A 24,337-nucleotide genomic window follows, 5' to 3' on the forward strand; every position below is an offset into this window, starting at 1 on the left:
TTAAGTAGTACCATGAGGAATAAGAGCATGCCTACCAACCCTGCTATTAGTATTACACATGCTCTAAAAGTTCACATAATAGAGAACCCGGTAGCCAATAATTTGATAGCCTTGTGAACTGAGCTCGTATGTGATCTATGATGCGAGGTTTGAACCAAGAGAATAACTCACGTACCCAGTGAGACGTCAAACCACTTACGTCATGTCACGAGACAGAAAGTCACGTACCCACGTACCCAGTACTTACTTTGAGTACTTTGAGTAGGTTTGGCTGGGATCGCTTCAGGACAACAGTATCAAGTACGTCCTCCTATCCCTCCACTGGGGTCTTTTTGTAAGTACCATTCCAAGAGTGAGTTGTTGTTAGTAGCGGTGTATCCTTTAGTCGGAGGTGTGTCGGGGAATTCTTTAAGGAATTTAGCCAGTGACGATTTTAACAGGTCCAAAGTAGAGATGAAATTAATTTCTTTGGGGAGAAGTGACTCGTGACGTCATACCACTTATATTACTTATAATACGTCATGTCACGAGACAGAAAGTCACGTACCCAAATGCACACATGATTATTACGATGCATTTCATATTTATAGCAGGTTTTATGATTCGGAGAGTCTTTTCTGAGGTCAACTAATGGTTAATGGTTAATAAGTGTATTAAATATCGTTCAGCTTTTTTGAATTTTTGTGCAGATGAAACATGTTACTATATTATTTGTACAAACATAATTTTCAAAACTCTGCGATACCTTTACGGACTACGGATTCCCCTGAAGTCTCGATTGAAATTATTAATTCGCAGACTTTCATCCTCGCCTTAAAAACATTAATTCAGTAATTCGATTTAATTGCAACACGAATTATACGAATTCCACTTTGCTCTTTTAGTACTCAAAAGGCTTTAATTTAATCTAAGTACTTTGCATCAGACACCAATAATTAAACATTGTCCATTAAACTGAATTAAGTTCACGTTATTAAGGGTGCCTCCTCTTAGACCCCCTCGAGTTAGATCAAATTATTTTCGTCACTACGGTTTGCTCTCTGTGTGTATAATTTGTTGCTATGGCCATATTGCCTATAACTTGATCTTGAGTATTGTCCAGGGTGCATGGCACGTATGCTATGTAATTATCCTGGACCCATCATAAAGTCAATTCAGCTGTTGTATTTTCAAAATCGTTGTTCCATAATTCACGTTGTCTTATAGTTATATATTATCGTGCTATAAAATCGAACAAGTTGTATATAGGCGTGACATTTATTTCTATTTTTACTTTTTTGAGTGATAAGTGTTACTGTTTAAAGTCTATGTATCGATTGTCAGAGGAAGAAATAGAAGAGGTTAGTAGGTAGTGACGTCATACTTCTTGACCTATGACGTGATGTCACGTATCAGTGACGTCATACTACTAGCCATGTGACGTCATGGCTAGTACTTATAATTACAGAAAAGTTTTTGGTAGATTATTTTTTTCTAAATCCGCGTTTGTTGTCACTAACAAAATAAGCCGAAGCTTACAGTTAAAAACATTTGAATGCTAGGGGGAATGTAAACTAAGCGATTGTCTAATCATCGTCAAGCATTGACCAATCAAAACAAGAATCAAAACAAGAATCAAAACAAGAATATTTAAAGGAAATATGGCTCACCCCCCAACTATCATCCATTAAAGAAATATAATTGTTCCGTTATTATTTACTTTTTCTGTTTTTCAGATATTGGAAGGAAATGAACTTTGCGCGTTAAAGAACATTCTGTATTTTTCTCGACCGAACTACTTCCAGCTACTTTACCAACAAGATAAATCAATTGTTGACGAGGTATACTTTAAATCGGTTACTTTAAATTGGTTACTTTTTACAGATCAGTTTATAGTCAAATATTGGGTTCTGAAATATTAGTTACTTTCAGTTTTAATACTTTCAAACTACTATATTATAACAAATAATTTGAGTGACAGGCTGGATTAGGTACTGAGGGGCACTGTGTTAAGGTGATTTAAGTGGGTCCCAATCCCCACCGACCGTTCTTCTTTGTGTCATGCCTTGCCTATGTTCATGAATACTTGCTTCATCATCTCCTTTTTATAACAATCACGGTGTCTTAATTATAGACTATAAAGCGCATTATTTATAAAGTTACGATGATTTTTAACGTGAACCACTATATCACATTTTGAACTATTCATGATTAAAAATTATGATTATTATGATTCATAACACTTACATTTAAAAAGGTATTCGAAAAAGTTAAATGGGAGTTAGCAAGTTACCCAAGTGCCCACCGCCACTACTTCTACAACTTCATTGCTACATACCTTGCTATTAATGGACATCAGGGGAAAGCGGAGGAGTATTTCCTGGTTAGTTCTATGGGAAGTTTGTATTTGCTATTTGTTCTTAATGATAATCGCGTTTTTATACTCTCGGGTTCATTTATATTGAATGAAATCGAGTAATTATGAACCAATAATCGACTAATTATGAACTAATTATGAACTAATTATGAACTAATTATAAACTGTAATAATGTACGTCACGTGAAGCTATTATCCCAGGAAGCTATCAGAGTTAAACCCAGTTCAGAGGTAACCCTGTCAAACTACGTCATCTTGCTATGTGAAACTGGGAATAGGGAGAAAACAGCTATTTACTTCAAGAGGCTTAACGAACTTAAGCAGGGGTAATTAATTAATTAATTAAGCAGGGGTAATTAATTAATTAATTAATTAATTAGGGATAATTAATTAATCAATTAAGCAGGGGTGATTAATTAATTAATTAAGCAGGGGTGATTTATTAATTAATTAAGCAGGGGTAATTTATTAATTACAGTAAAAACAAAATATTATTAGTGCTATATAAAGTGTCTATAATTATATTATTTCATTTTCTTAGATGTGAACTATTATGGTAAGCTGTAATAAACATACGGATTCATTCAGTAAAATAACGACGACGATTAATAGATTGGTTAGCAAAGTAGTTAAAATCTTGAGAAATATTAAATCACAGAATTTCAACTCCCTCATCATATTATCAGGTCACCAGAAGTAAAACTAGATCTGGCGATACTGTTCCAACTGTTCAATCTAAACGTAGCTGCACGTGTTCTACTGGATGATTACGTTTCTAGGAGTGCTAATGTTAACGATTTTATCATGTTTTTGTTCGGACGGGTTCTTCTGGAACACTCATTAGGTGAATTCTAATTAAGGGGGGGGGGGGGGGGGGGGGGGGGGGGGGTGGGGGGGGGGGGGGGGGGGGGGGGGGGGGGGGGGGGGGGGGGGGGGGGGGGGGGGGGGGGGGGGGGGGGGGGGGGGGGGGGGGGGGTTCACCCTGATTTTTTTGTGAAACTTGGTTTCGAGATAGTAGTTGACCAACAAACTAGGACCAGTGACCGAACTTTTGAGGGGGTCCCGGACCCCAACCGCCAAACGGTGCCCGCGGGGCAGCCACGCCCATATTTGGTCCAAATTAGGCCCAATTTAGCCAAATGCCCTGAACATGCCAAAAATCCAGATTTTAGGTACTCTACTTGTAGCTAGTGGATCCTTGAACTCGTATATGAATTTTTATCAAGATTGGACCAAAAATGACTGAGTTATGAGCAAAAACCATATGACCATATTTGGGCATACGCACCAAATTTGATCGATTTTGGCCATAAATTGGTCAAATATCAATATTTTTGAATGAAACCAACTTTATATGGAAGGTAAGCCTATACTACACATTATTTATGAGTATCAGCTCAGTATCTACCTAACTGTGGATTCTGTGTTCAAATAATCGCAAAAAATGAACAAAATTGCCCATATCTCAGTTTGCGATATTTGCAAAACTGACTTCGCTCAAAACAATAGAACTCAATAGGGTTTCAATATTTTTTCATGAAATTTTCAGAATCAACGTAGAATTGTCTCATGACCTTAAGTTTTGGGACAGAATTTTGAGTTAGGCCTTTAAAAAAATTTGGCGGCCAAATTCCAAAATTTGCACTGCTAAATTTTGAGTTAGGCCTTTAAAAAAATATTGATATTTGACCAATTTATGGGCCAAAATCGATCAAATTTGGTGCGTATGCCCAAATATGGTCATATGGTTTTTTGCTCATAACTCAGTCATTTTTGGTCCAATCTTGATGAAAATTCATATACGAGTTCAAGGATCCACTAGCTACAAGTAGAGTACCTAAAATCTGGATTTTTGGCATGTTCAGGGCATTTGGCTAAATTGGGCCTAATTTGGACCAAATATGGGCGTGGCTGCCCCGCGGGCACCGTTTGGCGGTTGGGGTCCGGGACCCCTCAAAAGTTCGGTCACTGGTCCTAGTTTGTTGGTCAACTACTATCTCGAAACCAAGTTTCACAAAAAAATCAGGGTGAACCCCACCCCCCCCCCCCCCCCCCCCCCCCCTTAAAGTCGTGATGTTTTTTATGATATATTTTGTTTCTTGATTTGTACTTGCATTAAACATGTAATCTAGCTCACTATACTTGATCTTTATTGCTGATAAATTGTTGTAAAACGATTTTGATATGCTTTTAATAACACCCCGATTCAGGAAAGATGATGTATGATTCTTCTATAGAGAAAGCGATCAAAATATTTCACGATATCAATAGAAGGAGCCCGAAGTTTCTTCCAAATATTGATTTGTTGGTCAGTCATATATTTTGTTCTTTTTTATTTCAATCCTTATCCTAATTAACGATCATATGAATATGTTGACATCAAGGTAACACATGGTTCATTCCGAAATGTAATTGATAGGGTGTTTGTCTATTTATAACTTTATATATTGCTGAAACTGAGATTTTGAAACACAACCATAATCCCATTAAAATGTAGGTCAAATCACTCAACCAAAAGTGGAAGATATCCCAAAAGACGAACAAAAATCCTCATCCATACTCCATTTTCATCGCCAGCAAAGTAAACTGGTCAGAATGTTGCCATTCTCACGCTTTCTATTTACACGGAAAAATACGGTGAGTAATTTGCTTGAAAAAAATGATCACGTGACTGAAATCTTGATTTAGGAAAATGAGCAGTTTTCATGATTTCTCTTTCAATCTTTCAATCGACCAAATTTGATCATATCATCCCTGCGCCTATACCGCTTTATCTTCAGAATGAGGATAGGGGAGATGGATGAGGCAAAAAATGCTCTCTTGCGATCAGTGGAGCTAACTCACAACACCCACAACCATTATCAACTAGGTTGTTTTCCTTACTTATATATTTTATTATTTAACCTTATAAGTTCTTAACTGCAATTTAACTATGAAACACTTATCAAGTAGGTGTGGTGTTTCTCCAAGCCTTACAAATAACACAAGCGTCAACAGAAAACAGCACTGAACTGCATTTTTCAGACCAATAACAGCTATTTACCACACAACAGGAAAGTGTTACATGGCACTGTCCGAGGTCCAGGAGGCAGGTATGCATTTCAGTGGAGCGCAGAACCTAACAAGAACTTACTGTGTGAAGTTTGTGTTGCTGGAAGGCTACCAGCCTCGTTCATATGGGTAATTTGTTTAAAATCTTCACTTCAAGCATCGGCAATTTATATGAGCTTTCTATGTGCTTGCTGAATTCGTAAGTCCCAAATAATCTCCATTCCACAAAAGTTAGTGTCAATTTAGGTAAAAATAAAATAAAACAAAGTTTCACTTACAAAAGTTTCACTTCACAAAAGTTTCACTTACATTTCACTAAAATTTAGAATATGCTCTGCAGGAAGACGTTCGGATGGGTTGAAGCTGATTATACAGAGCGCTGGAATAATTCCAATCTTTCTTAAACACGACAAAAGAGAACTGGACTTGTTCAGTGCAGAACACCATATTGCAGCCTTCCCTTGAGGTAAAACGTGTGGTTTGGAGACTTTGATGGGTTCTTTATACTATACCGTTATACTTATAGGCGAGGTCAGCGTTATAGCGAGATCAGCGTTATAGCTAAGGGTCCGCGTTGTCAGATATCGCAGGGTATTATAGCGAGGTGGCAATAACACGCGGTACTACAAAATTATACATGATATATAAATCATAGGGGATAATTTTCCAATACAGAACAAAATTTTACCGATATTATTTGCCATGATTAATAGTAAAACAGAAGAATAGAAACACATAGATATTGTCAATTATTAACTGCACATCATTAACCCTTAGGGAAAAAGTGCGTGGACCCGGGGGTTTGGCTCCGTACAAAAGTTTCCGTCGGGCCCGGTTTTTTCAGCAGAAGGTAAAAAATATGAAAAATGTTCCAGACCCCCCCTTTAGTCCGATTACTTACCACAGGACAAAAACATTCCCCGGGTTTGTAAGTTAACCCACCCCTTGATTTAGTATTTCAGAACCCCGGACTACCCCTCCCAGGTTTGATAGTTTTTAAGAAACCCCTTTTTTCAAAATTTCGTACCCCAGGACTTTCCACAAAGCCCAGGTTTGGGTACCGTTTAAGACCACTTGAGTCAGAAATTTCAGTTTCCCCCAAGGACTAAAACATTCCAGGTTTGATACTGTTCCCCCCCCGACCCCTTGAGTTTATATTTCCCGTAAAAGGACTACCCCATGCCCGGTTAAACGTTCCAAAGGCCACTTGAGCAGTTTTTCGTACCCAGGACTCCACAGGCCCCGGGTTTGGGTACTGTTCACGACCCCCTTTAGCTTATTACATTTCCCCAGGAAAAACCACATGCCCAGGTTTAATTTCTTTTTCCGACCACTTGAGTCGAAATTTCAAACCCCAGGCCCAAAAATGGCCCCGGTGGTGTTTTGATCTATAAAACCTGAATTTCATGCTCCCCGTACCTTGATGACGACTTTGTGTCAACCTCAATTTTGGCATGGGAGGGCTTCCCCTTGGGCCCCCCCCAGGGCCCCCCGGGGCGGGGGGGGGCGCCGGGGGGAAAAGGGGGGCCAATTTTCCTGAATTTGGCCCCTTCCCCTGAAAAAAAAAAAAACCCAGTTTTTGATTTCCCCTTCCCAATTTTTTCGTTCGGGGGGGTCCGGGGGAAAAAAAATTAATTTTTTGGGTTTCCCTTTTTTCCCTTAAAAAGGGGGCCCGGGGAAAAAGTGTAGGGGGGCGAGAAAAAAAATACCCGACCCTTTTTTTTTTTTTTTTTTTAGGGAAAAAAAAATTTTTTGGGGGGGCTTTTTGTCACTGAGCGGGGGGGCGCCAACAAGCAAAGTTTCGCCACTGGTCACTGGTCACAATTTCAGTCAATCATATCCACAATTTCCACATCTATACATTTCTGAAACCTTTTTAAAAAAGTATGAGTTATGACACTCATTTCAGGTTGAAACTCTCATGAAATGGATTAATTTCCTTAAAGAACGAGGTGAAATAACGGAAGAGAAGCACGCTGAACTGCTCAGAGCAAAAGAAAGTTTTATTAGCTGTTAAACAACCTGGACGACGCATATCTCCACTGGCAGACCGGCAATGAGGTACTATTGATGCTTTTTATACAAACAAGTTAAAACAAATTCTTTATGTCGTGCATCCTGGGTTTGGACAGGATATGCCCGCTTAAAATACTTCCATCGTGTTACACTACATAATTCTCAATAAATGTAATAGATTTGTAGTGTTGTAATTAGTTTAAAACTATGTTGTTTGTTTCTCTTTTTTAGTTTTGTTTTGTTGTACTCGAGGGGGTGAACGCGTTATTTTGAGTATTTTTTTCATTACATATTATTATTACATAAAAATTACCCATTCTCTTCTGTAATAAACCCAATACTTTGCAGATCATCGATTTTCATCCGTTTTACTTTCCTCTCCCAGAAAGAGAAATGAGCAATGCCAATAGAAATATGTACATTAATGAGTATTATCATATCTTATTTTCTGTATTAAAATATGATTAAAAGTGTATAATCTTAACACTGTTATTTTAGTAGGAGAAGAAGTTCTGTGTTAAGCTCGGGTCTAAGTCCTTCTTTTCGAGCGAGCCCCTTGACCAGCAAGTAACTATTACAGAGAATAAATCCGCACATTTGGTAATTATGCAGTACATAGTCAGTTTCACATAATGAGTTGATTTATAAGTTGATTCATTTTTAAGATGATGGTACCATAGAAACATTAATCGCACAAAATCGCACACAAATTTTTTAAATAATTGTTAAATTAAAACTTAACGTAACTCTAAAACCAATCACAGGGAAGCAGAGTTCGTAGAAGAAGTGTAGTTCAAGCACCCTTACTGGGGACTCCTGAGGTGATATCTCCAAGAAGTAATAGCTTCATCTTGTCCCTTGATTCAAATGACATGGCAGAAGAGAATGAATATAAATAATACATTGAACAATTTTAGATTTATTGATAATTTAAAAAATTAGTTTAAATTTTGAGCTGATCTAACAGCGAAGCATGAAATGTTGGAGATGAGCCAAACTTTTCTAAAAACATTTGCGATCAATATTTGATGTTCAAGTAAAGTTTGATTGTTTACGTTGTTTTTGTAAATATTACATATTATACTGATTGAAAATGCTGCTCACGGAGTTACGAACAAAGCTAATTTTATGAATTATCTTTTAGTTTTATCTTTATGATTCTACTGAAAATGGGACAGGAAATGGGAAAACATGATTTTGCAATTTTCTTCGCCATTTTGACTTCCAGTACCTCAATTTGGTTTCATACTTAACTAGCATAAATTAACTAACTAATTAGTTTCTGGGCAAAAAGTTCATCCAATCTGTCAAATCACAATGCTGGCAAGCATTACCGTCGCCCTTATATTCACAATACTATTTACCCCCTATACTATTATATCCCCTTTATTGTTTTCCAGGCATTAAGACTCATCGAAAGTAGTTCAGCAGGTATATTTAAGTTCAAAACATTCTAATTCAATGTTAAAGATGACAGGAATAAGAAATAGTTATATGGAGGTTTTTAAGAAATTTGCGCAAAATACGCGCCAGCATGTTATACGAAATTAGGTAAAAAACCCAAAATCGCCATATTCAGGTGCCTTAAAAACCGTGTTAAAATTGAGTTAGAGATCTGAAACTTTGCAGGGCGTCTAGACCTTGCCCAAATCGACTGTAAACAAAATTTCATGTTTCAGCAGTATCGGCAAGTGGGTTTTCTGGAACCCCTGTTTTACAACAGATTGTCGTGAAGCATATATATCTATACTATAATTTAAACTTGACGAAATTTCCCCGGCAACGGGGACATAGAAGAAAAAACACCGAAAATCGACCTCAAAATGACCCTCTGGTGAAATCAAACCCAGCTCGCAAATGGAGTTGAAACCTCGCCATTTTTAGCAGGGTTGTAGAAAAAGGATAGGAATAGGCTATAGCATTCTTAGAATTTTGATTTAGGCTTTAGATTTTTTATAATTAACGTCGGAAGTGAGGTAAAATAACCGTTAGAATAATGTCGTTATTTTAGCAAAGGTTTACTGCGCTGTTGCGTAGCACGTGCGCGAGCAAGAACATCTTAACTACGCGCGTTGTTATGCTGTATGCTACGTCATAATTTCAAAACTAGCTCACATTTACGCTCACGCTATGACTTATATTCATAACTTTGGTTGTGATTGGTATTTTTTGATGCGGTAAAAAGTATCGTTTTGGGAATCCGAATACTAACAACGCTGTCGCCATTGTTAGATAAATTCCATTATGTCTACAGTATAACAGAGCTATATGATGAAGAGAAATTAAAACATAACTGATTTTTAAAATTTCCTCGAACAAAGCTTTCGACTAGCGGGTTTCTAGTATAATATATATGATGTATAGACGCTTTGGCAGTCAATTGTAGCCTACATTTAAGTGTCCGTAGATCCAAAAGTATAAACGATACAGTCATCTCAAACCACAGGTTTTAAAGATAACCGTTTAAACTTCAGTTTACATTCTATTGAAAAATAATTTAACGTCATCATCATCACTTGATGACGTCATCAAATTAAGTGTTTTTAAAACTTGATTTTTGACAAAGTAAGAAATTTTCAAATCGATTTTACACCATTAAGGAGTAATTATATCCAAAATCTGAGGACATTTTCACCTTAGATAATTGTTTAAGCATTCTGAAAATCTACCGGAAAAGTTTCTTACCTTGCTCCTTCATAAAAATATTTGCTATTGAAGTTAGTGCTTTTTTAAAGAATAATTTTATAAAAACACAAAAGTTGTGAATTAGTATTCTCTGGTGTTGGGCCATCCCTTGGGTTGTGGAGCTCAATTTTGCTTCTTAAAGGTGTAAATTGTGTTATAGGCTAGTTTTAAAGTTAAAAATCGAAAAGTTGCACACGTGGGGACACGCCCAAATTGATTTAAAATAGCTAAAATCACTAAAAATTTTGATTTTCACGATTTTTATCAACTTTGGAGTCCCCTTGTGATCCAAGTTCTTTTTAAAATCTTCTGAAACTTTTCATGCTTATCAAACTATATATTAAATACCACTATGCAAAAATTTACGGTGATTCAATATTGTATGCGCATGCAACGTCCGCTCAAAGATTGCACGTGCGAAAGGTGAGAATTTTGCTCATTCGTGATTTCGAATATATTCTGCTTTCCACGATATTTAAATGGCATTATATATGAATTTAATGCCAACTTGAATGAGTAAAAAGTGCCATATTCAGTCGGTTATCGACAGATATACCTACCTAAACACAAGGAAACGTTTTCAAAGGCAGAATTTCGAAATCGTTGAAATTACCTCCTTATTAATGAAGTTTCGACTGTGTAAATTATCCTGACATTATAATCAAAAAGAGATGATATTTGACCAAAACCCATAATCATGGGTAGAGTGTACCGCTGCCAGTGTCTCTCTTTTCCAAACAAAAGGAAATGATATTAATTTGAGGAACCGTCCGCTAATGCAAATTGAAACCGAGAATGAAATCGGTCGCTCGCTTTTCCGATCCCATTTAATAAGCTTTATTACAATTCGTAAGCCGTGAATGAATGGGAAAAGCGAGCGACCGATTTCATTCTCGGTTTCAATTTGCATTAGCGGACGGTTCCTCAAATTAATATCATTTCCTTTTGTTTGGAAAAGAGAGACACTGGCAGCGGTACACTCTACCCATGATTATGGGTTTTGGTCAAATTTGTATTCAGAAATGTTCATATTTGAAAATGGGACAGGATTTGGAAAATACAAATTTTCGTTAAGTTGACCTTTTTGCTGTGTGCTGTGTGCTTCCTCGCAATGGAGCAAATAATTTTCAGGCATACAGTATTATATGTGAACTAAGTCTTAAAAAACATATTTTCAATAATTTTTTTGATTTTCGCCCGGGCGGTAATACTATCCCTCCGGCACTTTTCGTTTAGTACGGGTTTGGGGAATTTTCATTGGTATCAATGCTCAGTATTGCGGTCGGATGATGATTAATCACTTTACACTCGACTATCTAGTGATTTGTTTAAACTTTCTCTATATGGCCCTGATTGACCATCCAAAAACCCTAACACTCTACTATGATCCCAACCCAATCCCTAATAATATAACTGAAGCATATGCAGAACGCGTTATCATCAATCGAATTAGTGAAATTTATAATCCGCGGTTTTTTGTGCAATCATGAACTCGAACAATCTGCATAAAGTTTAGCGAAACTTTTTTAAAGGCTATGATATGATTTTTCAACTTTTTTATTAAATGCTTTTCAATTTCTGAAACAAAAAGGAAAACAATGCGTATGTTAGATTATATTACATAATCCATTTCATATATCACAATGTATAGGTATTCACAAATATTATTTAAACACTATATTGGAATCTAAATATTAGATTTGGCAAAATAATGCTTTATTTTAAAATTAAGACCCGGCTCATAAGCTGAGACTTCATATGACTATACAATAATACAAAATAACAATTGACAATCATAAATATCTATCTCAACCACAAGGTTTGGAATCCTTAAACCGTGAAAAATGATCAATTAATTAACAAATTAATTAATTGATTAACTAATCAATGTTTAAGTTATGCTAGTTACGAGTCCAATGTAAATCAACACTAGTTTTTAATCTTCGTCAATTGCAATGGTCTTGATGATTCTGTTGCAGACCACGTAGGGATCCATGTTACTGGATGGACGACGATCCTGGGGATTTAATTATTTGATTAATTAATTAATTAATTATTTTTTATTAGATCAGGGAACCAAAGAACAGTGATAAAGAAAATGAAATGTTTCTACTGACCACAGTGAACCTGCACTAGATTATACAAATCAATATATTCTGTTTTTATAATACACAAACAGTTTCAACAAGGAAGTAGGATATATAGAAGTGAATGACAATATATAGCTCAGTTATAACCGGATATCTGCAACGAAAGGGACCCCATTAGACGTCAGCCCAGTAAATGAACATAGCCTCCTTACCAGAAACAAAAGGAAATCGCGGCATGTACGGAATCGCGATTTTTCCCATTATTTGCGACAAATTTTATGTATAGTTTAATCAGTAGTCAATGACTAGACAGGCCAAAATACTCGCGAAATCCTTTAAGATTTCCTTGTAGAGTGGCCTCAGTGGCTGCCCCACAAAGTACAAACAAACAAACAAACTTAAAAGTGAGAGACATACCTCAAGGTAACCGTAACCGTCCTTCTCAACAGATCTTGGGATCCTGATACTGGCTCCCCTGTGGGCTACACCGTAGCTGAACTCGTTAATACTGAAGAAATGTGTGTAAATGTAAGTGAAATATGTAAAATATGCAAAATATAAAAATTATGTGAATCATGGTGACAGAATCAGAATATTTGAGTTTGATAAGTCAAAAACGTCACCAAAATTAAAACAAATTATGTAAAAAGTATCACATAATATTATAACACTTAATTGTGCTCGATCCTTAATATTTGATAGCTTCCATGCTTTTTATTCAGCTATAAATCCCGTTTATAACATCAGAAAATAAGCACGTTATTAATTATAATTAGCTAACTAATTGATAATAGTTAAACAACACGTGTATTTACGTCTTCAGTTTACAAATCAGTGAAACACAAACATACTATGCGGGAGACTACAGACCCCCTCAAAGTCCTTTTCAACGTTACTGCCAGGTTACATAGCACTCAATAAATGTATTTAATTGTAGTTGTGAAAATAGTTTTAATACCTTGCTGTTTCGTGAGCACCAGTCAGCCGTCTAGCGTTGTCCTTTCCTCCTGACGGATCATAAGCTTCAATATGCTCCTTATGTTTAGCCTCCATCTTCTCTATAGCTACCATGATGTGTTCCATTCCTCCTTCTTCTCGCATTGGTTTGGTGCTGAGACAAGAGATTTAACAGAATTGTAAACAAAATTAACAGAATTGTACAACATACAAAGGTTACTCTAATCTTCTAACTTTCTAATGACGAGAGAGCCCTCTCCAGTCCCCCCTTCAGTAGCATACGACTGAATTGTTGTATTACTTATACGAGTTCGTTAGTGTTCTCCTTGGTCATTTCATGTTCTCCTTGGTCATTTCATGTTTAATTCCTGTTTAGTTTAGTTTAATTCCTATTTAATTCCTGTTTAATACGACTGCCGTACTTGTGTAACAGGCACATGAGTAGGTGATTATTTGATTGATTAATTAGTTTCAAAAAATTAACAGTCCCTACCTGACATTGGTATGGCAACCAGCGCCATTCCAATCTCCATCAATTGGCTTAGGATCTAAGCTGACACAAACATTAAACTCCTCTGCTACACGATGAAGAATGTACCGTGATACCCAAAGGTGGTCACCCATGTCTACTCCAGAGCAGGGTCCCACTTGGTATTCCCACTGTGGTGGGAAGGTGTGTTAGAGTGGTGGGAAGGTGTGTTAGAGTGTTGGGAAGGTGTGTTAGAGTGTTGGGAAGGTGTGTTAGAGTGTTGGGAAGGTGTGTTAGAGTGGTGGGAAGGTGTGTTAGAGTGTTGGGAAGGTGTGTTAGAGTGTTGGGAAGGTGTGTTAGAGTGTTGGGAAGGTGTGTTAGAGTGTTGGGAAGGTGTGTTAGAGTGGTGGGAAGGTGTGTTAAAGTGTTGGGAAGGTGTGTTAGAGTGGTGGGAAGGTGTGTTAGAGTGGTGGGAAGGTGTGTTAGAGTGTTGGGAAGGTGTGTTAGAGTGGTGGGAAGGTGTGTTAGAGTGGTGGGAAGGTGTGTTAGAGTGTTGGGAAGGTGTGTTAGAGTGGTGGGAAGGTGTGTTAGAGTGGTGTGTTAGAGTGTTATGAGTGTTAGGATTTATTAGGATTTTTTAGATTCGATTTATAAAATATCTTCAGTTCCGAATTTTCAACGTTCATGTCTTTCAGAATAAATAATTTCGAAACGGCCGTGATGATTTACGAAAGTTTATGTACATACTTCAGTATTACATTTTTGATAATGACATTTATACTTTATAGTCAAAAAAGTATGGTGATGAAGATACCAAATTTGGTAAGTTCCGAGTTTTAATTTTGAAAGTAGCTCTTAAAGTGGGCCCGTGAGTTACTTAGTGAGTTACTAAAGTTCTTATGTTATGACGTAGTGGTCATGAATAAGCACGTGGTTAGACCACGTGGTTTTGATCAGGTGGTTTCGATCAGGTGGTTTTGATCAGGTGGTTTTGATCAGGTGGTTTTGATCAGGTGGTTTTGATCAGGTGGTTTTGATCAGGTGGTTTTGATCAGGTGGTTTTGATCAGGTGGTTTTGATCAGGTGGTTTTGACCAGGTGGTTTTGATCAGGTGGTTTTGATCAGGTGGTTTTGATCAGGTGGTTTTGATCACGTGGTTTTGATCACGTGGTTTTGATCAGGTGGTTTTGATCACGTGGTTATGATCACGTGGTTTTGATCACGTGCTTTTGATCACGTGCTTTTGATCACGTGCTTTTGATCACGTGCTTTTGATCACGTGGTTTATATGAGTTGAACCTGAGAGGGCATAACTTCCGCATTGGAACCTCCGATCATGACACCAGCGTAGAGGCAAGCTCTGTAATGAGCCTCCACCACTTTCCTCCCCTTGATTCTGTCAGCTCCGATACCGCAATAGTAAGGTCCCTGAGGGCCAGGGAACCCGTATCGGGGCCAGCAGTATACTTCTTTGTTGTGGGCGTCAAACAGGGTGTATTCCTGGAAAAAAACAGGTTGTACGTTTATCATAAACACTCGAAAAAGAAGTTCCAAGCATTGAATTGATTGAATATTGTGTCACATTTACTAAAGAAGAAGTTTAAAAACAAATCAGTTTCAAAAACTAGTTTTAAAATCATCAGCTGTCCAAACCTGCTCAATACCGAACCATGGTTCAAGCTCAGCAGCTTTCTCCATATTTTCAATACACTCGTGTCTTGGGTTAGTGGGATGAGGCTCATCATCAGGCCCGTAAGTTTCACATAAAACAAGGATGTTGTCTCCTCCTCGGAACGGATCTCTGGAGCAAGTAATAATTCAACTTTTTAGATTGACTATTCACATGTTGATCTCTAGTAAAATAGTAAATTAGGTAATATTTGTCAAAACGAGAGGTATGGAATATAATTATATAAGCAAAATGAAATCCTTTGCAGGCTGAAAAGTATAAGCATTTTTTTACATTGGTGAGCAAAAATGTTTATTTCGTACTTGAAGATAAGGTAAAGTATAAGGTGTTTTTGTAGACGACAAGAAAAGTGGAAGTTAGATAGTTCTATTGAAATTTATACTTAACAAATAATTCGAAGTATAACATTCATCTTCAATAAAATCATATTCTACTGACTTGAAGATAGCGACTGGTTTAAGGAGAACGTCACTGTTTTTACCAAGACTCTGGTTTGTACTACTACCGTCAAAGTTCCACCATGGCAGATCATCGGGAGAATCTGGCACACTGTCCAGCGTCCTTGTCTTTCCTCTAATAGAGTAATCAAGATATGTCAAATACTGTGTGGACTAAACAAATTTTCCAAATCTAAGCGATGCGATCAGCCTTAAAAATTATTTCAATAACTGTGATCAGCTTTTAAAATGAGTTCAATAACTGTGATCATCTTAAAAATTGGTTCAATAAAGCTGTGATCATCCTTAAAAATTGGTTCAATAAAGCTGTGATCATCCTTAAAAATTGGTTCAATAAAGCTGTGATCATCCTTAAAAATTGGTTCAATAAAGCTGTGATCATCCTTAAAAATTGGTTCAATAACTGTGATCATCCTTAAAAATTGGTTCAATAACTGTGATCATCCTTAAAAATTGGTTCAATAACTGTGATCATCCTTAAAAATTGGTTCAATAACTGTTGCAGTTACCTCAAGTTTTCTCCGGAGCCGTCAACCCACATGTAGTAGGCTTGTATCTTATCTCCTTGATCTAACTTCATAAAGGGGTTGGATCTCCCGTTTAATCCGTCCATGACAACTGCACCACTCATAGCTGTTCCTTTAATTACGGAGCTTTAAATTAATAGGACGCGATGTAACAGAGTCGATATATTTTAATGTTGCCATGGGTTAGCAAGTCCTTATTCATTCAAGCCCGATATAGTTTGACTGCCCCTAAATATCTCATAGTAGAAAGTTTAGATAGGAAGAGTAATAGCAACTGAACTTTAAACGAGCGCACTTTGCGGCATGCTGGATATCTTGGACTTGGTGGTGCAGAACTGAATCGCAGATGTATGTTTTTAAATGGCAATAGTGACTCTACTGTATGAGAGTTGACATCTAAAAAAGAAAGGTGCTGATCTCTATAATTATATTAGTAACGCAAGCACATTATTTATTAATTGTAATGCAAAGTGTTCACAATGTAATCATTTGACGTTTTTGACTGATACGACGAGCGGTAATCAAAGCTCGCTCGAAACTCAAGCACAGTAAAATGTCCTAAATCTTTGCCTTCGAGTAGCTATGTTTTCTTTGAATGCTTGCCGGTTAACAAAATAATTGGTCAGCGAAGGGAACTTCGGTGAATGATATGACAAGCAATTATCCCTCCACTGACCAATTATTTTGTTAACCGGCAAGCATTCAAAGAAAACATTGCTACTTGTCACTTGAAGGCAAAGATTTAGGACATTTTAGTGTGCTTAAGTTTGGAGCGAGCTTTGATTACCGGACGCACTAAATTACAACTCGCTAAGCACGTTGTTTGAAGACTCATCTAGTCATCTACTCCGCACAGTGCTTGACATCAAGAATAAGAGATAGTGGAGAGTGTTATTTATCTAACATTCCAGATCACCGAGGTGGATGCTTGTGGTTTGTAAGCGGTTACATTAATTGTGGCTATGGGAAAAATAATTTATCGATTCGATTCGATAATGAGAACAGACGCAGTCAAGTTTAAGATATTTGAGAACTGAGGCGGAAAATATCTGCTTTTAAATAGCCGTAGTGGATACCACAGTAACGATAGAAAAGAATAGACTTCTTTTTCCAGAATTATCAAATAATTAAAATATTAAGTTATTAAATGTGGAACATTCAGTTGTCTACGATTTTAACTATATCGGCTCTGGAGTCATGCATAAATTTATACAGGATAATACAATTACTTGCTGATCTGCAGCTCAATAACCAGTAGTTAAATAACTGCGGTTAATATATCTTATATAACGAATGACAGTAACAAGCAGATTTTACTCTGCTCAAGAGGAGAATTACCACGGGAGGAATCATGGTCTTCATATTTGTCCATGCTTGTTCTTAGGATTAAAAATTAACATTTGTTAATTTATGATGAAATCAGTGCTGAATATTTAAAAGGGCATTTGATTGTTGACATAAATAATAAGCGGGTTGCAAATGCTTTGTGGCATTTTTTTCTTCATAAAAGGGACCGGTAGTTCGGGTCTGTACGAATTAACAGGACCAAAAAGAGGCTGGAAATGGTAATTTGAAACTTGAACGCGATTTTAATTTTTAAATACCTGCAATTATAGTACCTAAGAATATTAAACTGTTAAGATACAAAATATTCTTTATACCTAAAATAAGAGACCTATAAAGAAAGCAACAAAAAGTGGTAAAATCAAAGCTTATAAGCATTTCATCCAGGAACAATTTACCATAAAACTCACCGGATTCTTCGAGGGAGTCCTCAAGTCAGACTAGATCGAATTTAAGAAGATCTAGAAGAATCATGGAAGTTCGAGAAGAATCCAGGAACCGTTAGAATCTGCTAATGATATGACATATATTTGATCACAAGACCTTATATTAGCCATTATAGTTCGGCTGCATATTGTATATCGTGATTGCTTTTAAAAACATCGGAGAAGCGTCTCGACGGAGCTCGCGATGGCCAACTCCAACAATTAATCAATTTGAGATTACTTAGAACCAGTGATGATTTCTCGGAAAATCATGAAATGAGTTGACAGACGATATCTGGCATGTACGTGTACGTGGTTAAACGAGAAGGTGTGTTTAAATGAGAAGGTGTGCTTATCATGTTGGTCAGCGAGCGTGGTTATTCGTGACCTTAAGTGGGTAAACTCAATGATCGGTGGTCAGTATCGTTGTATCATGATCAACGGTTTTTGTTGTGGATTGTTGGAAAGAACAAAATTTATGCAGTGAACTTTTATGCATTATTGGAAAAATTACTCATTCTGAAAGACACATCTGGAATTGTAAAATTGGGAGACATTTAAATTTTCATTTCGCATGACTGAATTTTCAATTTTTTCGTTGATAATTGTCCTTTGAAATTTAACCCAACACAATATAAGTGGTATTTAAAATTTAATATTTTCGGAACTGAAGATATCTGTATGTTTATATCAATACACTGATTTAAATAGAGGTATTGTAAATGGTATAGAATTAACAAGATTACGTTTTCAATATAATTCATCATGGATTATAAGCTGTAATCAAAATAAAATAAGAACGATTCTTACCTGAGAGGGCATAACTTCCGCATTGGAACCTCCAATCATGATACCAGCGTAGAGACAAGCTCTGTAATGAGCCTCCACCACTTTCCTCCCCTTGATTCTGTCAGCTCCGATACCGCAATAGTAAGGGCCTTGAGGGCCTGGGAACCCGTGACGTGGCCAGCAATATACTTCTTTGTTGTGAGAGTCAAACAGGGTGTATTCCTGAAGGAAGCGTGATGAGAGTGAGAGGATTATGATTTTAAATTTATGTAGAGACCGATTTAAAAATACATTTTGATAGATGAATATTGTATATTGATCATCGGTAAACGTACATAAGGCAAGAAATCAGACTTTTGGTAGTGCAAATTGCCCTGAACTCCTTAGGAAACGGATCAAGAGCAGTAAAATATCTTATCATAGCCCAACTGTTAGATGTTGGCAGAAATCATTGAATAATATACAAGGAAAATAGTTTTACTTTAGTAAGCAGAGGCTTGTGATTGTCATTACCTGTTCAATACCAAACCAAGGTTCAAGCTCTGCAGCCTTCTCCATATTTTCAATACACTCGTGTCGTGGGTTAGTCGGGTGAGGGGTCTCGTCGGGTCCGTATGTCTCACACATAACGATTATATTGTCACCTCCTCGGAACGGATCCCTGAGGCAAATATTAATTTACAAATTAATAATGAATTAATTATTAATATATCTTATTTTCTGCTCCTTCATCTTTTCTGCTTCCCGTGTAGAAAAGTTTAAGTATAAGGTGTTTTTCTAGCCGACAAGTGGAAGTTAGATAGTTCTATTGAAGTTTATACTTACTTAACTCCAAATAAATTATTGAAATTCAAAGTATAACATTCATCTTCGATAAGAATCATAATCAACTGACTTGAAGATAGCGACTGGTTTAAGAAGAACGTCACTGTTTTCGCCAGTACTCTGTTTTGTACTACTACCGTCAAAGTTCCACCACGGTAGGTCATCAGGAGAGTCTGGGACACTGTCCAGCGTCCTTGTCTTTCCCCTGGTACAAGTGCATTAAGATTAAGTTATGTAAAATATAAACTATTTATCAGCCATCAATTTGACAAATTAAAAACAATAGTTTTCAATTTAAAACAAAGTTACGATCGCTCAATGATTTGCCAAAATCTCCACCAAACAGGATCTCGTGTAAACTCTAAGAGCTATTTTCGGTTACCTGACATTCTCTCCGGAGCCATCAACCCAGATGTAGTAAGCTTGTATCTTATCCCCCTGAGGAAGCTTCATGAAGGGGTTACTCCTTCCGTTTAGTCCGTCGGTGATTGTTGAAGTCATTCTTCTGCAAAGTCTGGGATAATTAGGTTATTTACTTTAGGTTACAGGGATCGCTTCTGGACAACAATAACATCTATTAAGTACGTCCTCCAATACAGTAGAAATACAGTAAAACCCGGGGGGTCAATTTTCGGGGGGTCATTTGTCGGGGGGGGGGGGGGTCAATTGTCGGGGGTCAATTGTCGCGGTACCATATCATACCATCTGTAACTGATGTAGCAATCGTTCAAATTGTTCAATTTTCAGGCCTGTAAGAAATGTAGAAATTGTTTATGTTAAAGTCAAATGCCCGAAACAGAAAAAATAATTGGCTTGCCCGAATTGCTCAAAGAAACATCGCTATAATCCGTATAACAAGTAGCACAGCTGCCTGCATGAACACGTTCCCTTTTATTCCTACAAAAACCGCTTATTTTTTAAATAGTTTTATAATACTTTAAATAGTTTTACCATTTCTATTATTATATCCCCAGAACCGGTTAATTTTAAATTTGTGCAAACGCTCAATCTGCTTATCTGCATCACGTGGATTATTCACGATTAATAACTATTCATATTTTTTTTTTGTGCTTCAAGTTAAATTTAAAATCGCTGATTTTGATCATAAGCAGCCACGATATCAAGTGATTTCTGAATTGTCATCTTTAAGAGTTTAAGGAGACATATTCACAGGTCGGGCTGCTGCTACATGACAGTAGATACAGATTCTAAGAAAATGTTCTTTTTTGTTCGGTTGGATATTTTAACATGACCGCGTGTTGATTGTGCATGAAAAGAAGAGTGAACGAAGTTTAGGGAGAAGTATGTTTAAAGTTGAGCCAGCATCTTTTGACTCCATTTGCAATTTTGCATGATAAGATGAGGTCCGATCAGTCTAGAATTATTTTTTGTGAAATATATACGTTAATGATCGTATTCCTGCAGAGGGCACTCTTAAATAATCGTTTAGAGCTTCTGTCACGTGATTGTGATCAGGAAGAAAATCTTATATCTAGGTAAACTATAGGTAAAAATATAATATTAATCATAAGCTAAAATGTACTAATCTTTGTATTCTAAATGGGGAAAAAGAAGAAACATTGTCAGTCAGTCGAGAAAATTGTCAGTCAGGCTATATGGCAGCTTTGTAGATGTTGTGACTATGCTAGTAGTGGTCCCAGGCTTGCGACTGGAATTGCGGTGTTAAATCGATTTAATGGTACCAACGATCCACCTCCCACTTGTTGTTTGGTACTTAGCATTAATAGTGTTAGCTGTAGCCATTTATAGCAAGAGTCTTAAAACTAAAGGGGATGACAAGGAAAAGAGGAAGGAAAAAGAATAACGGGACAAACAATTAATTAAAGTATTTATAGGAGTATTAGATATTGTAATTACAAGCTTCAATAATAAATCACTGACTAAAACTTCTAATTAAAATGACATTTGGTACGCTCGCCCATTTTCACTGGTCAGTCTGAACTTCGGTTTAGCACGTTGTACACTTATTCACCTAAGTTTCAGAATTTGTTCAGTTTAGCAGAGTTAGTACCCGTGTTTCAATAAATCAAAAGATATCAGGGGAGTTCTTTAATAATGTTACGGTCATCTAGAATACCGAACTTCCTGAAAACGTTATCATATTTCCTCAGACAACGTTTAATGCCTTTAATCAGTCTATCACGGCTATATCCTCTATCAATTAGAATTTTGAATATTTTGTGAAGATGGGAGGTAAAGATATCCAATCTAGTGCAAACATTACCATATCTAAGAACTTGACTTGAAAAAACGTTGTAGCCAACCTCGGTTGGGATGTTACTGTGAGGAAATGTAAGGGATACAACATGAAAATTAAAATCATCAGTTTTGTTATACACTGATATTTCTAGTCCTTCTGTGGAAATATTAATATTTAAATCAAGGTAGTTAATGATTTTATTATTGGAACCAGCTCGCTCCATCTCCAATGAATTAGGATAAATATCTTTAATCAATTTATGAAAGTAAAGGTGGTTAATAATAGATAAATCGTCAACATATCGTTTATTATTGGATAATATCTTTGCTAATCCCATTTTCTTTTCCTGAAGTAAACGTTTCATATAATTAAATTCCTTTTTGCCAACAGTGAGATCAGCTATAGGGGAACTTGAATTTCCACCCATAGGAATACCCTTGGTTTGTATGAATACAATCCCACCGAAGACGACATAAGTGTTATAAATAATAAATTTAACAGCCTCTTTTAGGTCATCTTGACTAAAGCAGGCATGAGAATCATAGGTTTTATTGGAAAAGAAACATGTATTACTGTCTCTTTTAGAAATACAAATATATCTATTACGGTCTGAAAATATTAAATCAACAACTTCATTAATCATATTCTCTACTTCAATCAAGTCTAATCTGGTATAAAGAGTAGTAAAATCATATACTTGTATATTATAAACATCGCTATTTTTGATAGCTTCAAGGAATTCACTTGAGGAATCTATGCTCCAAAACATGTTTATACCGCTGTTGTTGTAGATTGCCTCGCAGTATTTCTTGAAAGATTTCCTCAAAAGTTTCAGACAACAGTTAACTTGGACGTTAAGTTGTTTCGTAACGCAAAAACGGGCACCTGCAATGAACCTCGCCTTGTAAGGGTTCTTATGAAGCTTAGGGTTCCAGAAGATGCGTGCTAGTCGCAAGTTTTTATCTTCAACTTGTACATTAAATCTCTCCTTTAGACTCTCAGATATTTTATTGACATAATGAGTCTCGTCTTCGCTACAGGGTTTATATGTAGCATTACCTATACATTCTAGAGTATTAGGATCAAAACCCATTTCATTGACAAGAGTTTTTACATAAAACTTTTTACAAATAAATGAAAAATTACCAGAAGCTTTGTCGATACTACAAATAATGTATTTACTTTTCAGCAATTTAAGACTTCTTTTAACATCATCTTTTTCCAGTGTGTTTTCTTTTATTTCAAATGTTTCAGGAAAGTTTTTCTTGTAATATTCAATACGATTGGAAACTATTCTTATCAGTTAATTGCTTTTGCGTCGGTTTAAACAGCTCTCACTGTGTAGCAGATAATATACTCGTGTATATTAAACTGGCCCTGCGTGTACATTGTACATCATGGTTAACAAATACTTGGAGAATCTTGACAATGAAATAGCGTTGAATTACTCTACACTCAAATTCAGATCAATGTATGCTGAACAGATTTTGGGTGCTCAGATTATGCTACTCAACGATATGCGTCAAGCGGCAGGTGTTCAGAAATCCAATGTGTTACGTAAAGAAACGCTCAACAAGCCTCAGATCACCAAGGCTACGCTGTGTGATTGGATGGAAACTTTTATCGACATTCTCGACAGTTATTGTTCACCGCTGTTGTTTTCAGCGACCAAACTACAAGATGAAATCGACCAACTGAAGGACGAAAAGATTGCAGATCAGAACACTGTGATTAAACTGCAAGGACAATTGCTTGAGAAGAAAAGTGAAGATTTGACCTCTGTTCAGACGACAGTGAAAAGCGAACTCAAAGCCTGGTCGTCAGTTGTGAAGAATTCATGCAGCAAGGCGCTAGCGCCTAAGAAAATGAAAGCTGCTCTGAAACGTGCCTCCGAGGAAGAGGATCGTAGTCAAAATCTGGTCATCTACGGTCTACCAGAAAAGAGTGAAGAAATCCTGGAAAAGAGAGTGCTTGAGGTACTAGAAAACATAGATGAGAAACCTCGAATCGTTTCTTGCTGTAGGATGGGGAGAACTGTAACAGATGGAGGACCAGCCGTTAAACCTATCAAGTTCACTCTCAGCGGCTCAGATCATGTGCGGCAAGTGTTGAGCAAAGCGAGAAAACTAAGAGAAGTGGAGGGGTATGACTCAGTGTACATCAGCCCCGACCGATCAGCCGAGCAGAGAGCTGCCTTCAGGAAGTTAGTTCTTGAAGTTAAGCAGAAACGGGAATTGGAGCCTCAGCGAGTTCATGTTATAAGGAACAATAAGATCGTAAGCTCCGAGAAGGACTGATGGGATATGATTTTTTATCAACATATTATTTGATTGATTTTCATTTACCAGGGACTAGGCTTGTGCGGTGTGGTTTCGACTACAATTTTACTGCGTTCTGGTTTCCCTTTGAAATTTACATACATCTGTCCTTTATA

General features: G+C 36.8%; 2 protein-coding genes and 1 long non-coding RNA gene across 5 annotated transcripts in view; 2 read left to right on the top strand and 1 right to left on the bottom strand.

Moving 5' to 3' along the window:
• The first annotated feature begins 1,095 nt into the window (after positions 1-1,095).
• LOC134823887 (uncharacterized) lies at positions 1,096-5,811 on the top strand. The gene is made up of 10 exons (XM_063835484.1): positions 1,096-1,340; positions 1,716-1,820; positions 2,237-2,362; positions 2,558-2,682; positions 3,043-3,200; positions 4,567-4,664; positions 4,854-4,993; positions 5,137-5,225; positions 5,410-5,536; positions 5,748-5,811. Exons 1-10 carry the CDS (start codon positions 1,308-1,310, stop codon positions 5,809-5,811), a joined length of 1,065 nt encoding a protein of 354 aa, XP_063691554.1. The 5' UTR covers positions 1,096-1,307.
• A 1,511-nt stretch (positions 5,812-7,322) lies between these two features.
• LOC134824621 (uncharacterized) lies at positions 7,323-8,464 on the top strand. The gene is made up of 3 exons (XR_010161446.1): positions 7,323-7,468; positions 7,922-8,023; positions 8,188-8,464. It is a non-coding gene; the product is annotated as an uncharacterized LOC134824621 (long non-coding RNA).
• Positions 8,465-11,711: 3,247 nt separating this feature from the next.
• LOC134824060 (glutamine synthetase-like) overlaps positions 11,712-24,337 on the bottom strand; it is a 37,545-nt gene continuing 24,919 nt past the window's right edge. The window contains exons 2-9 of one of the 3 annotated variants that reach the window (XM_063835751.1): positions 16,282-16,411; positions 15,753-15,887; positions 15,278-15,425; positions 14,924-15,124; positions 13,649-13,815; positions 13,157-13,309; positions 12,616-12,706; positions 11,712-12,125 (exon numbers count right to left, since the gene is read on the bottom strand). In XM_063835751.1, the coding sequence (XP_063691821.1) occupies positions 12,045-12,125; positions 12,616-12,706; positions 13,157-13,309; positions 13,649-13,815; positions 14,924-15,124; positions 15,278-15,425; positions 15,753-15,887; positions 16,282-16,403 (1,098 nt within the window). In that variant the 5' untranslated portion in view covers positions 16,404-16,411 and the 3' untranslated portion in view covers positions 11,712-12,044. Of the gene's footprint in view, positions 12,126-12,615; positions 12,707-13,156; positions 13,310-13,648; positions 13,816-14,923; positions 15,125-15,277; positions 15,426-15,752; positions 15,888-16,281; positions 16,426-18,878; positions 19,080-19,370; positions 19,519-19,752; positions 19,888-20,064; positions 20,197-24,337 lie in introns of all 3 variants that reach the window. The other 2 variants (XM_063835750.1, XM_063835752.1) reach the window with 2 other exon arrangements.

The sequence above is a fragment of the Bolinopsis microptera genome, chromosome 12 (genome assembly GCF_026151205.1).
Source record: "Bolinopsis microptera isolate Bmic1 chromosome 12, MBARI_Bmic_1.0, whole genome shotgun sequence".
Lineage (NCBI taxonomy): Eukaryota > Metazoa > Ctenophora > Tentaculata > Lobata > Bolinopsidae > Bolinopsis > Bolinopsis microptera.

Coding starts and splice junctions, on each gene's coding strand:
- LOC134823887 (XM_063835484.1), top strand. CDS start 1,308: ATGTATCGATTGTCAGAGGAAGAAATAGAAGAG. Junction 2,363..2,557: donor AAGCGGAGGAGTATTTCCTG/GTTAGTTCTATG, acceptor CTATTATCCCAG/GAAGCTATCAGAGTTAAACC. Junction 3,201..4,566: donor TCTTCTGGAACACTCATTAG/GTGAATTCTAAT, acceptor ACCCCGATTCAG/GAAAGATGATGTATGATTCT.